Raw genomic sequence first — 15,002 nt, 5'->3', positions numbered from 1 at the left:
TGCTGGGAAGCAGGGGGTGAGGCTCCCATCCACTCTGTGGCAGAGTCCCAGGACCTGCACTGCAAGGGGCGAAGAAGGCAGCTGGCTCCATCATGCAGGGCTTCCCCCAGTAGCATGGAGCTGCACATACGCCTCATGGAGCCCCATATGATGAGGTGGGCCAGCGTCGCTGCACTCCTTGCCACCAGGTGCTGTGCGGCTAGAGACACGCACCACCAGGTAGCAGCACCTGCATGGGCCACAAATGCCCCAAGTGCCTGCTGCTGCTGCTCCTGCTGCTGCTCCTGCTGGTGGCAGGGGCTTCATGCCATGGAGGGGAGTATGTGTGTGGGGGAGTCCCCACACCCTCTCACCCTCCCTCATACCCACACCATGTCCACCTGAGGTCACAAGGTCCCACCCTCCCCCTGGGTGCAGGCTCCATGCTGCCTCCAACCCCAGCCCCATGATTTGTGCTTCTGTCCAGCTGCAGCACCCCCTCCCCCCATCCCCGCTGCTTCCCTACTTGATGCCCAGAGCAAGCGGGATGCTGGAGAAGCTGAGCGGGTCCCCCAGCAACTGCAGCAATGACAGCAACAACCCTGCCTGGAAGTTGCGTGCTGGCTGGGCCAAGACCATCCGCCCACCAGGGTGGGAGCGAAGCACATGGACTGGGTGGGGTACAACTAGTTGGTGGGCACCTGTGAGCCAGATGAAAGTGCCTAGCCAGCCATATTTTGCCTGCTCTGGATTAAAGTGATTTTATTTCTCATGACCCTATCTGTTTCTGTGGTGCCATTTGGGGTTACAACCCACAGTTTGAGAACCACTGGTTTAGAGGCCACTTTAGAAATGCTTCTGTATCATTGTCATTCATTAGAATCAAGCCTTTTCATGAGTTGTGAATTACCAGTAACTATTGGAAGTCCTGCTTTCAAAACACTGATCACTATTCATTAGTACAGCAGTCCCCACCTATACTATAAGCAGGGGAAACAACTCAAGTGGTGGAATCTTCCTCTTGCTGGCAGAGGTTGCAAGTTCAACAACAGTCCTCTTTCTCCATCTGAATGTGCCATAAAGTAGCCACTGTTTTAAATACCTGTTACTGACAGTTGCTCCTAGTTCTCCATACATAGTCACCTGGGACCATTTTTTCCATTCCACAGAAAGTGCCTTTCACATAGTAAAAGCAGTAATTATGTGTGGAGCTGAGAAAGTAGGTTTACTGGAGGAAAAACAGTAAGCGTGGAATTAGCCACATGATGCTGATTAGAAGTTGTATGACTGACATCCTTTGCACTCCTCTGTCCTTTTATAGACCTCAGACTTTACCCTGTCCATCAAGGTAGGGACTGTATTTAAATTAACCCCTTTTAAATTAAGAAGCTTTCTTTCTGAGCCACTTTCTGTGCTGAAATTTTCTTCAGTCTGGCAATGAGCAGCCTTCACTTTTTATTTCAGTAGCATCCAGTCAATCAACTACCTGACCTAGGAATGTGGCAGTTATGCTGACCAATATATTTGTTCCTTGCAGGAAGCAGAGAACACACTACGCCTGATGCAGAACAGACTGAAGGAGGAGGAAAAACGCTTGCTTAAGACTGGAAGTAAGTTATACAGTATTTCTTAAATGCATGTGCTAGAACAGTGGTGCCCAACCTCTTTTCCCTTTGGGCCCGGTGCTCAGTCCATCCGCAGAAGGGATCTGGCATGCGTGGTTGTGAGGCAGGCCCCGATCCTGCCATATGGAAGGTCAGGGAGCAGTCCAGCCCCAATTGGCACTATGGGGGAAAAGGACATGACTCGGCCCCAATCTGGCCCTGCAGAGCTTGAGAATTTGACATCTAGGGAGGATTGACAATATTAATTATCATTGCTCACCTGTCACCAAATTCCCAACACGTGGGGAGCCCTGTGGGCCAGATGCCATGGCTGCGTAGGCAACATTTGGCTTACAGGTTGCTGGAGGTTGAGCACCCCTGTGCTAGCAGAACAAATTACAAAGTGGCAGATGCTTCATGCATAAAACACTCTTTGCAGCCTTGAAGCTGGTAGGAATAAACACTAGGTCCTTTTTGGGTGCACACATTATGGAAAAAAGTGACAACTCTATTAGCTTAAAAAGATGGTACTGAAACCAGTGGCCTAATTTATATGACTTATTACTTATAAAGCCTACCTACAGTACGGAGATAAACAGTAGTCATTAAGCAAACACCCTGTACAACAGCATGAGATCTGGGTTTCATTCCCAATTTCAATTTGTTATTATCCAAGCTTCTAGGGAGAGGGCATGCTACAGAGGCACACCCTTTAGCTGTCTAAAGGAAAGTAAATTCAGTGACCTAACAAAAAGGTTTGCATTCCAGTTCAGCAGAGAACCTTTATATGTGTAACTTTAAGTATGTGAGTAATCTCACCAATTTTCAGGACTCCTCGATTAAAGTTATATACCTGCTTATTAATGCACATTAACTAAAGCACATTAATGCAAACGTAGACATGCCCACTGTTATGCTGTGCAGTTTGTTTGTGGCGTTGTGTTATATTTAAAGGTACTTGCATAAGAAAACAGTCTTTCATTTAGTACCTCAGGAATGAAAATCTTAGTTTGAAAGTTGTTTCCCCTTTCTATAAACAATTTTTAAACTGTGGAACACTCTTTGCTTCCACAACATTTTCCTTAATGTTCATGTGACCACTGGGTACAATTGCATTTTCATTTAGGGCCTGTTTGGTTAACTTTTACTTTGCATTAAATATAGAACTCAGACTCAGAAGGGAAATGTATACTCCTGGGATTTTGTCAACACTGCTAACAGATTGGATTTTACTAGTGGATTTTCACTACTTCTCTTGAGACATCAGCCAAACTTCCTTGTGTTAATTACCACTGCAAGTTCAGTATTGCAATATGTGTATTTTTATACGGCAGGAAAATATAAATCCTCTGGGTCAGATAGACACAAACTTCATGAAAGATGACATTGACAGAGAATGTCACAGTTGCATTTCATAGCTTCAGTTTGTCTCCAGGTGTTCTACAAGCAGGTAAGAGGGAAAGAGAATTGTTCCACCTTGCCCTCCCCATTTCCTACCTCCATTTGCCTTGGAGCACCGGATGGAGGATGTGCAGTACATATTAGAATAATTTATTATTTTACAGGAATTTTCTTTTAACTACATTATCTGAGTTTCTGCAAAAAAATGAATTCCAGTCTTCTGTCAGTTTCATAGATTTCATAGACATTAGATCTGGAAGGAACCTCGAAAGATCATCAAGTCCAGCCCCCAGCCCGAAGGGCAGGAAGTCATCTGGGGTCATAGGATCCCAGCAAGATAAGCATCCAATTTACTCTTGAAGGTGTTCAATGTAGGTGCTTGAACCACCTCTGATGGCAGGCTGTTCCAGACCTTGGGGCCTCGGATAGTAAAGTAATTCTTCCTTATGCACAGCCTGAAATGGTCTTGCAGTAGTTTATAACCGTTCAACCTTGTCATCCCTTGGGGTGCTCTGGTGAACAAACATTCCCCCAGATACTGGTGGTCACCCCTGACAAACTTATAGGTGGCCATCAGATCACCCCTGAGCCTGCGCTTTTCCAAGCTGAAGAGCCTCATAGATCTCAGCCTGTTGTCGTAAGGTCTGTTTTCCTGACCTCTGATCATGCGCGTGGCTCTTCTCTGGACTCTCTCAAGCTTCTCCGCATCCTTTTTGAATTGTGGAGCCCAAAACTGGACGCAGTACTCTAGCTGTGGCCTTACCAAGGCCAAGTACAAGGGGAGAATGACATCCCAGGATTTGCTTGAGAAGCATCTATGGATGCAAGCCAGAGTTTTGGTCACTTTACTAGCCACCACATCGCATTGCAGGCTCATGTTCATCTTGTGGTCAATGATGACCCCCAAGTCTCTTTCTTCTGTAGTGCTAGCCAGTGTAGCACTGCCGAGCCTATAAGGATGCTGCAGGTTTTTCCTCCCAAGGTGGAGAACCTTGCATTTTTCAGTGTTAAACACCATCAGATTCTCATCCGCCCATTTGCTGAGCCTGTCCAGGTAAGCCTGGATCACCCCCGTCTTCTGGTGTGGATGCTTTGCCCCAAAGTTTGGTGTCATCGCCGAACTTGGCCAGTCCGCTTCTGACTCCAATGTCCACATCATTAATGAAGATGTTGAACAATATGGGCCCAAGGACAAAGCCTTGGGGGACCCCACTGGTCACAGGACACCATGATTAATACCTTCCAAATTCTTAACTTAATGTGCAAACACAGCCCCTCATGGTATAGTGAAATATTCTTCATTCTCAGTGGGCTTTTTCTTGAAAACCTCTCATAAGTGATTCTTGTATATTCATAATGTTTCCATCTCTGCTTTTAGTAAATGAAGTTGTTGGGGCCTTTGGTATTAATAAAGACATACAGTTTTATTGTTATAATGTATCACACTTCAGAAGTTAAAATGTTGCTGTTCTCTAATGGAACTTTTAATAAGTGTGATCTAGTGATGAGAACACAAGTCTGGGAATCAGCAATCTACAAAATAGAAGACAGGGCTAGAAAGGAACTTCAGAAGATAATCTAGTCCAGTCCTTTGAGCAAATCAGGGTAATCTGCATAGAAACCACCCCATACAAATAATTGTCTAATACAGTGATTCTCAGGGGTGTTCTTGCAACATTGTCACTGTTAGGTATGGAAAAACCTACACATGAACTCCAAGACTTCAAATAGGGATCCATAATGTTAAAAACATTCTGACCCATTGCAGACTTTCTGAGTTCTTTGCAACAGAAGAATTGCTATATTCCATAGTCAAAAAATGTATTAAAGCTAAGAGCTGGCAAGGTTCTTTGGGTAGATGTGATGTCTTTTATTAGACTAACTGAGTCCTTGGAAAAAAGTTCTTTGCAAGCTTTCGGGCACGGTCACCCTTCTTCAGGCATACGAAGTCTCTGCTGTTCTGAGACTCCAAGGAATGAAGGAAGCTAAAAGTGTGACAGGATGTCAGTGAGAATGTAAATAGGTGGAAATTAGGAAAACAGAAGGTAGAGGGGGAGTGGGGGGGGAAACCAAAGGTGAGTAAAGGAGACTTGACAGTAGTCTGTCCTAATTCAAGGCTGACTGTGAAAAAGTAGATAGCTTGAAATTAGGAAGACAAAGGGCAGAAAGGCTGGGGGGGGAGAGGAGGGGAGGAAGGAGGTGGGGAATGAAAAGTAAGAGGTCAGGCCTGGCAGGTATCTGGTGAATCACATTAAAGCTAAGAGCTGGCATTTTCCAAGGGGCAACTTGAGGCTGATGAGGTTGAGAACCACAGATCTAATACGTCATTGAAGACATTCAGTAATGAACATTCCACTGTCTCTCCAGGTAAGTGCTAGGCGTTCCAGTGCTTAATCCCCCTCACAATAACAAAGATCATCCTGATGTCCAACATAAATCTCCCCTGCTGCAATTTAAACCCACTGCTTCTCAACCTGTCTGCTGTTAAGACAAAAGAATTGATCATGATTGTCTTTATAGCAACCTTTTTTAGTTGAAGATGAGGGGAAGGGGTGATTGTTTTAAAATATTCTCTTCTGTAGGTGACATAATTTCAATTTTTCTAATCTTTCATGGTAAATCATATTTTTTAGACTTCTAATATTTTTTGTTGCTTTTTGCTCTCTTTCTCCAATTTGTCCATGGTTTTTTGGTGGTGGGGGAGTGCAGTCACCACGGTGTCCCAGGTGAGCCCTCCTTAGTACTGAATAGAATGGAGGAATTCTTTCCCAGAACTTGCATATGACATGCCTATTAATACTTTCCAGTATGTAGTTAGCCTTTTTTGCAAAAATGGTACATTATTCATTCAAATTTAGCTTGTGCTCCACTATGATCCTTAGGTCCTTTTCTGGATTACTATAGCCTGGCCAGTTGTTCCCCATTGTGTCTTTATTTATGCATTTGATTGTTCCTTCCTATGTGTAGTACTTCACACTTATCTTTACCTGAATTTCATTCAATTTATCAAGGTCATTTTGAATCCTAACCCTGTCCTCTAAAATATATGCTACCCCATCCAGCCTGATGACATCCACAAATTTACCAGGCGTACACTCAAGTCTACCCTCCAAGTCATTAATGAAAATATTGACTGGTAGAGAACAGACTCTGGGGAATGCTGCTAAATACTTCCTCCCAGTTTGTCCTTGACCTATTTTTTTAAGCTATGGTCATCTTAAAAGAAAAGACCAAAGCCTTTGAGTATGTTAACTGTGGGGCTCTATGGAAGATCTTATCAAAGTTTGGCTGCCCAGGGAAATTTATCACCATCCTAAGATGCCTTTGTGATCAGATGACTGTGAAGAAATCCCGCTTTTTCTAGCCCTGCATTGGGTCATTCCAACTGTACTCCTCTCTCTTTCACTTGCTTGCTGGTCCTGGCTGGTTGGCCAGATGACTTGGCCAAATAAATTCCTGAGGAGAGGGAGAACTCTTCTCCTGAATTCTTCCTGGATGAATCACTGTAAGTCAGACCTGGAAACTAGCTAGTAGTTTAGAACTCAGTAATGTCGCATCCTAAAAGGGTCACTGAACCCAATATCTATGAAGGCTCAACTTATTTTGGTTTGTTCAAAGTGTATTTCTGACTCTTTTGTTCTACTCCCCACCCCCCTTCTGATCAATAAAGGTATCATGTTACAGCATGCCTGGCTGTTTCATTGTGTAAGGGGCTGAGAAGGGGCCTTTTTGATCCCAGCCCAGCCAGCAGAGCTTGGCTGGTTATGTTCCCTCAGTCATACCTGAGGTGACCCTGGAAGGCTTCAGGCTGAAAGAGGCACCCAGAAATATTGCCAGTGGGCAAAGCACCCCTAAGGCTTTCAGGCTGTATGTACCCCAGGCTGCATGACGCCCTAACAGAGACCAGTGCCTGGGTGGTGGCAGCATTACCCCAGGCTTGAAGGAGTTCTCCAGGAAGGGGGCCAGCCAGCCGTAGGCTCCCTAGGAGAGACTCCCAAAGCGCGGTTTTGGGCCTGGCACAGTGGGGTGGGTGGCTCTGCATAGTAACACCCCCTACTGTACTGCCACATTGACTACCTCCATTCTGTGTAATGTCTCCTCTATGGCAGCATTTCCCAAAGGATGTGCTATGGCACATTGGTGTGCCGTCAGTCATGTCCAGGTGCGCCGCAGAATCTTGGGGCATGGCTTCCTTTTTTTTCCCTGATAAAAAAAATCTCAAAGTATCTGCGAAAAAATCACAAATTCTCTAATAAAGCCCAAAATCTGTTATTAAAATTAAAGGCCCTCCACAGCCCTGCTGGTGCCTGTCATTCCCCACCCACAGCCCCCTGGCCCTGATTGTGCCACTCACCCCCCCCACTGCAGCCCCTGCTCCCCCAGCTGTGCTGGAGGGGGACCCCAACTGCCAGGGCTATGGACTTGGGTCCACAGCCTCCTGCCCCCACTTCCCCCTGCTGTGGACTTAGGCGAGGCAGCTCCCTGCTTCTGTGCACACTTCCAGGCAGCAGGGAGGACCCACGACCCCCAGATCTGTACACAGAGCAGGCACAGGCTGCAGACTCAGGCTCCTGCCCTGCTTCCCTCCCCTGGGGCCTCCACAGCCTAGCAGGCATAACCCGGTGTGGCAGGGAACAGCTAGGCTGCACAGGGATCTCCTTTCTGCTGTGAGCTCTGCACTGCCCTGGCAACATGCCTCCTGCACATGCCGCTGCTTTGAGGGGCTCAGCCCCGCGCTCGGGGCATATCGCAAGGGCAGCGTGGAGCTCACAGCAGCAAGCAGCTTCTCTGTGTGGCCTGGCTGTTCCCTGCCATGCAGAGTCATACTTGCTGGGCTGCAGAGGCCCTGGGGGAGGGAAACAGGGCAGCAGGGGGCAGCAGGCTTACATGGAGAAGCAGCTCACCACTGCGAGCTCCATCCTGCTTCCCTCCCCCAGGGCCTCCTCAGCCCAGTGGGTACAACCCAGCGTGGCAAGGAACAGAGGAGCTGTGCAGAGAAGCTGCTTGCCACTGAGCTCTGTGCTGCCCTGGTGATGTGCCCTCTGTGCATGGGGCTGCACCCCTCAAAGCGGCGGCACATGCAGGAGGTGCATCGCCAGGGCAGTGGAGAGCTTGCAACAGCAAGGAAATCCCTGTGCGGCCCAGCTGTTCCCTACTGCACTGAGCCATGCCCACTGAGCTGCAGAGGCCCTGAGGGAAGGAAGCAGGGCAAGAGCCCTCAGCCTGAGCCTGCCCTGCATGAAGATCTGGGAAGCACAGGTCCCCCTGCCCCCTGAGACAGTTCTAAATGTTGTTTTTGATCCAGGGGGAATTTCAAAATGTTTTCTATTGTTTGGGAAGAACTTATTTTCCTTGTTTAATTTTGGAATTTCCAGCAGAATGGGAAGTCTCATTTCCAGCCAGCTGCTATAGAGACCATAGTTGGAGTTGCCCTTGGGATCCATTCTAAAGGCCTTCCTAAACAGCTGCAGGGGAACAGAAAATCCAGTGTAACCATATTTTTGGTATATCTGCCAGCTGTTGGTTCCTTATTTTAAGTATAGAAGTTAGGTGAGAAGTTAGAATTGTTAAAGTGCAGAGCACCTCCAATGCATTTATATGCAATGTTTCACCAAGTCTAGCAGAGATTCAGTACCTAGTTTCTCACCATAGATTATTGAGGGATTTGGTAGACTTGATAACCTTATCAACTATATAGTATCAGTGTGGAATCATCTGAATTTTGGGAGCCGTGCAGCCCTGTTTATTTGGCCCCTGGATGACTGAAATCTTCCTGGTTTCCTTTCCTTTAGAAACAAGTATCAGGAGTTCATGGCCTCCAGTAGAAGAAAAAGAACGTCTCATAGATCCCATCATAGTAGTACTTTGGAATTCAGAATACAGAATTTACAGAATACACACCCCAGAACACTTTTGACAGCTTGAACTAGAAAGTTATGATTAGTACATCACTGCTAACTGATAGAGCTCAGCACTCGCCCCCTCTGCGTAAGCACTGGGCATTTTTGTGCATTAATAAAGGAGGTAGATCTCTTATCGTGTGAATCCCTTGGACATCCATACTGATATTTTGGTTAGAAGGCATTGAAAATCAACAATTCATTGCTCTGCTGCAGAGAAGTTTTGGCTAGCTCACATTTAGTTTCAAGCTGAACCCTGAAGAAATCAAATCCACTGTATTTATGTGTTGTGAATCTCACCTGTGGAGGTCTGTTAGACTGAGCAAATCTGCAAGAGCCTATTTTGGGAATAGAGAAAACTAGCTAACCTCTACTGAAATGTCTGTAAGCTTTAAAAAACTCTTTGATATAACTTAGTGCAAACCTAGTTTTATAATTGGGCATTACTTAAAAAAACTTGTGTTCCTCCCAGAGTTCTGATCTGTACCTCCATAAAAGGATCATAGTTTAAAAAAATCAGACCACTGGTAAGTAATAGCAAGAGTGTTATACATTGTCTTAATAACTATTCAGAGCTTAGATAGTGGGATTTTATTACTGTTTTTGCAATTGGAAGTCAAATGTGAGCAAAAGCACAAAAATGGTTGTTGTAAAAAAATATTGAAAAATAAATTGATCAGTGGCTTTTGTAAAATTTTTATTTCACATATAGATACCCACTGAGAGAATGTTATTTAATAGGAGTATTTTGGAAAAAGGGTATAGACCAGGGGCGGGCAATTATTTTGGGTGGAGGGCCACTTACCCAGTTTTGGCAAGCTGTTGAGGGCCGCATGGGTAGCCCCGCCCCTTGACAGGTGCCCTGCTCCCAGTCACCATCTTGGGACCAATGTCCCAATGTCTTGGGACCAGTGTCTCAGAACCAGCACCGGTGGGGCCCAGAGCAGGGCGCAGGCTGTGGAGCCAGGCTGGGCTGCACCAGCAGGGAGAGGGGGGAGCTGTGCCGGCTTCATAGACCCCCTGCCAGCCAGGACCCTGTACCCCTGCCGCCCTGCTCTGGGCCCCACTGGCACTGGACCCCGGGACATCGGTGTAGGCCCCACGTTCCTTCTCACTCCCTGTGCCCCCTAGCCCCGCGGTGCAGGCAGGGGGCAGCATGCAGCCCTGACCCCATGCTCCCCAGGAGGGAAGGAGCTGGGACTGAGCGCGTGGAAAAAGCGGCTCCTCGCCGGAGCAGGCACAGGCAGCCCCAGGTGGGCTGTGAGCAGCTGCAGTGCAGGGCACCGGCCACGGGGCGAGCAAGGGGCCACTTCCCTTCCCCCCTCCAGCCCCACGCTCAGCACCAGCTTGTAACCCGCCCCCGCTGCCAGCCTGAACCCCTTTGGGGCTGCGCCACAGTGGCAGGAGCTGCGGCCCCCACACTTGCCATCCTGGACAGTGTTTGCCACCGCTGCCTCTGGGCTACCCAGTGCGCAAGCTCTGGGTGAGCAGTAGCAGCAAACACTGCCCAGCACGGCAAGTGGAGGTGCTACAGCTGCTCATGCTGCAGCGCAGCCCTGGCGGGCGAGCCCAGGACTGACACAGGGCCCAGGCTGGCAGCAGGGGTGGGTTACAAGCTGGTGCTGAGTGCAGGGAAAAGCAGTCCCTTGCCCGCCCCATGGCTGTCACCCCACGCTGCAGCCACCCACATCCCATGCAGGGCTGCCTGTGCCTGCTCAGGACAGGCCCACGTGGGCTGCAAGTGGCCTGCAGCAGGGAGCGCAGGCCATGGGGTGGCCAAGGGGTCGCTCTTCCCCACACTCAGCTTTTTCCCGGGCTGCTTTTTCCTGGGCTCCTTCCCTACCTGGGGTCCCCCCCCTCCCCCTTACCTGAGGTTCTGGTGCCTGTGCAGCCACGTGGGCCCAAGCCTAGAAGCCCCTGCTGGGGCTTCTGGCAGGGGCGGTGGGGCCAGGCAGGCCCTGCTGTTGCAGGAGCCTGCCGGGCTTCCCCTGGGTCCTACTGCCCCTGATTCCTGTCATTTTTTACAGGAACCAAGGACAGATCAGTATTAATTTTCTAAATTTTTGAGGGGCCCCACAGGCCGGATAGAATTGCCTTGCGGGCTGCATCTGTCCCGCAGGCCATATTTTGCCCACCCCTGGTATAGACAGACATAACAGCTTCTATCAGTAAGCCTTGATAGTGCTCCAGTTGTTATAATGTAGCTGTTAAATTTGTAAGATTCTGTACTGTTAGTGATGTAGCCATGATGGCCCACAAATTATGTAAAAGGCAAGAATTTCTTAGGGTGACATATTTTATTGGACCAACTGCATAGTTGCAACAGAGTGAGGAAGAGTGACCTGGTGAAGAATGTTTTGGATTTGAAAGCTTGTCTGACTTTCCCAACTATGCAGTTTGTCCAGTAAAAGATATCACCCTAAGAAGTCTATGCATTGTATGATTCTGCAGTGATACAAGGGTAGTAACCCCATTCCACTTTTAACCTCACTTCATTCAGGGTCACAGTTAGGGAAGTTTAGCTAACTTGCATTCCTACAGGCTCATACTGGTGAAGTGTTTAGACCAGGGGTGGGCAAAATACAGCCCACGGGCTGGATTCAGCCCACCAGGCCATTCTATCCGGCCTTCAGGGCCCCTAAACAATTTAGAAAATTAATATTTATTTGTCCCTGGCTGCCTGTCAAAGATGACAGGAGCCAGGGTTAGTAGGACCCAGGGGGAGCCTCTGGCAGGATCAAGCGGCTTGAGAAGTAAGTCCACCTCCCGCTCCAGTTCCCCTACTCCGAGCCCCCGCTGAAAGCCTCTGGCTATCTGGGGTTTCTGAAGGCTTTTGGCCTGGGGCTGTTCCTTCCTCCCCGCACTGAGGGAAATACAAGTAAGAAGAGCGGGGGTGAGAAGCAGGGAAGGATTTGGGCGATTGCCCCAGAAATGGCTCTGGCAGGCAGGGGAAGGGGCAAGAAGTGGGCACGCAGAGTGCAGTGACAGCTGGGAGGGAGCGTGGGACCATGCCAATGCACCCCAGGGCCAGTGCCGGTGGGGCCCAGGGCAGGGCAGCAGGAGTACGGGGTGGGGGCTGCCAGGGGCTCTATGAAGCCAGGTTGCGCTGTTCAACCAGGGAGAGGAGGGAGCATGCCCAGCTCCATAGAGCCCCAGGTAGCCCCTGCCCTGCAATCCTGCCATCCCGCTCTGGGTCCCGCTGGTGCTGGCCCTGGTGCACTGGTGTGGGCCCCATACTGACGCCTGGCTGTCACTGCGACCCATGTGCCTGCTTGCTGCCCCTTCCCCCCCATCTGCTACTGCTAGTTCCCTGCTCCCCTCCACTGGCCACTCAGCATCATGTGATTCCCAGCTGCAGTGCCGGGAACACAGGAGCAGCTAGGATGAAGGAGAAGGGCAGTAGTGGCAGACAGGGGGCAACTGGCAGTGAGCAGCAGTATGGGGCCCGCATCAGTGCCCTAGGCCCAGGAGCAACAGGAGCACAGAGCCCAGGCTTGCAGGAGCTCTGCCTGCCAGAGGATGGGAGTGGGGGAGAAACCTGTGGGCAAACCCTCAACCTCCACAAGCCACAACCCTCCCCAGCCACCCTCCCTCACGCACTCCCATCCCTGCACAAAACCCATACCCACCCACAGCCCACACACCCACACCTATCCAGCCCCACAACAAATCACAAATACACACACCCTATACCCACCCTCCTACCAACACCCCCCCCCCACAATATACAAGAGTAAGACTTCATTTTAAGTTATTATATATAATCACCTCTATGTACAGTGCACAAACACATGTAAATCAGGACAAAATTTTTTTAAAATCAATTAATGAATGTTGATTTTTGTTAGATTTTTAATTTTTGATGTTTGATTTTTTTACAATATAATTTGGTATTTTTCTGTTTCAGAGATGGCAAATCACCTTGCTGAAAGGAGTAATCTGGGGGGCAAGGGAAGGGACTTCTGGCAGCTAAGGTCAGAGGTTAGGGAGTGGGACTTCCAGTCACTTGATGGTGACCAGGGGGCAGGGCACCTGTCAAGGGGCGGGGCTACCCATGCAGCCCTCGATGGCTTACCAAAACTCAGTAAGCGGCCCTCAGCCCAAAATAATTGCCTGCCCCTTGTTTAGACTGACATTCTATTTCCCTACGGTCATTTAGGTGGCAGGTTTTTTACTCATTTACTTGGTGTTTTTGACAGAAGTATTGATTGTTTCCCAGCAGCATGGAGGCATACATACACACAGACCGAGCATGTGCATTAAATACTCACCAGCTACATATATGTGCACATATCTGTGTCCAGCATGTGGAAGCATAGGTGACCTGATGCCAATGACCTGGGGGAGTGAAAGAGAATCCTTCCATGTATCTGCCTCAGTAGCTGAATGGCTAGGAAACATGCCTCAGAAGCTAGAGACTTGCCTTGCCCAGAGGGGATTTTATCTTGTGGCTCCCTGCTTTCCTAAGCACAGCACTATAGTTAGCATGCCTCAGATCTCTAGCACTCTTTTTTGAAGCTGGCCTCCTGACCCCGACAAGAGAGAGATTCATGAGGCCAGCAGGAAGAGAGTAATAGTGAGTGTTGGTGACCCCGTAAGATGGATGTTGGCCTGCAAGAGAATGGGCCCTGAGTTCTGGTTTTGCCCCCAGTAGGTGCATCTACACATGCCATTAATGCATAGCAGTACATTCTGGAATTTATTGCTCCCAGGAAGCATAGGCAGATTAACATATGGGCCAGCTGAGCATGGGTCCAGGGAACCCTGCCTCAGTGCGGACAAAACCAGTGGCCAGGCCAGGCATGTGCCACGGACATGGACAGGCGTCACACGCGCCTAGTGGACAGCAGCTCCACACCCCGGGCACCACTCCCCCCATGATGCTCAGCCCTGACTATCGGCAGCAGGCACTCAGGCACAGGCACTGCTGCCCAGTGATGCACAGCTCCAGCCAGCACTGCACATGGTGGCAAGGAATGCAGCCAAGCCAGCCCACCTCTATTGTGTGGGGCTGTGCACCACTAGGGGAAGCCCCACATGATGGAGCTGGCTGCCTTCCCTACCCCCTGCCATGCAGGTCCCAGGACTCTGCCGCAAGCGGTTGGGAGCCCCACTCCCTGCTTCCCAGTGAAGTCCCGGGACCTGAACAGCAAGGGACGGGAAAGGCAGCTAGCTCCATCACACGGTGCTTCCCCCAGTAGTGTGGAGCTGCACAGAGCCCTGTGCAGTAGAGGTGGGCTCCTTGCCACCATGTGAAGCACTGGCTAGAGCCACATGCCACTAGGCAGCAATGCCTGTGCAGGCCACAAGCACCCTGAGTGCCTGCAGCCTGCTGCTACCACCAGCAGTAGGGGCTGTGCTCCATGGGAGGGAGTAGAGAGTGGGGATTCCCACTCCACCCCACCCAACCCTCCCTTACACCTCACAAACCCCACACAGGCACACCCCCTCACAAAAGTACTTTGCCAAATGTACTTTAAAAACATAGATTTTCATATTTATATGCTTTATTATATGTTGTATATAGTACGCAAACTTTAATAATTATATCCTGAATGTTGTTGTTATACTGCTTTATAGCTGTTTTGTTTTCATTCGTGTTTGGGGTCCTGTGAATTTTCAAGTGTTAAACTGGGGTCATACTGGAAAATAGTTTGGGAAGCACTGCTCTAATATAATAGCCACACGATACTGCCCTGATGGGCACTACAGAAACCCATTAATAGAACTGAGGACAGACTATATATTTTGTTATTTTTAGCATTCGAAGATTAATTGGAGTAATATAATCATATTTTGATATATTCATAGATTTTTAAAGCCAAAAGGTACCTTTATGATCCCTGACCTGTATAACACAATCCCTGGAACTTCACAAAGTAGTTCTTGCATCAGTCCATAACTTCTTGTCAAACTGGAGCACATCCATTACAGTAATTTAAAAAGACTTCATGGAACAAAGACTGTTCCACTTCCCTTAGTTCATTGTCCCAATGATTCATTACTTTCCTTGTCAAGAATTTCCACTTTATTTTTCATTTGTGTGTGCTACTCACATCTGTACTCATAGGCAGTATTGAACACTTACAATAGACAGACTGATACTTTATGATCCTAC

The 15,002-nt window shown here is 48.7% G+C and overlaps 1 protein-coding gene across 6 annotated transcripts in view; it reads left to right on the top strand.

Annotated features, from left to right (window-relative positions):
• Positions 1-15,002, top strand: part of CLUAP1 (clusterin associated protein 1) — a 366,633-nt gene that overhangs the window by 326,657 nt on the left and 24,974 nt on the right. For all 6 annotated transcript variants that reach the window (XM_059716427.1, XM_059716425.1, XM_059716424.1 and 3 more), the window contains one exon: positions 1,517-1,589. In XM_059716427.1, coding sequence (XP_059572410.1) covers positions 1,517-1,589 — 73 coding nt within the window. The remainder of the gene's footprint in view (positions 1-1,516; positions 1,590-15,002) is intronic.

This window comes from Alligator mississippiensis, chromosome 13 (assembly GCF_030867095.1).
Source record: "Alligator mississippiensis isolate rAllMis1 chromosome 13, rAllMis1, whole genome shotgun sequence".
Lineage (NCBI taxonomy): Eukaryota > Metazoa > Chordata > Crocodylia > Alligatoridae > Alligator > Alligator mississippiensis.
The sequence above is the reverse complement of the archived record's forward strand: the minus strand, read 5'-3'. Positions and strand labels throughout refer to the sequence as shown.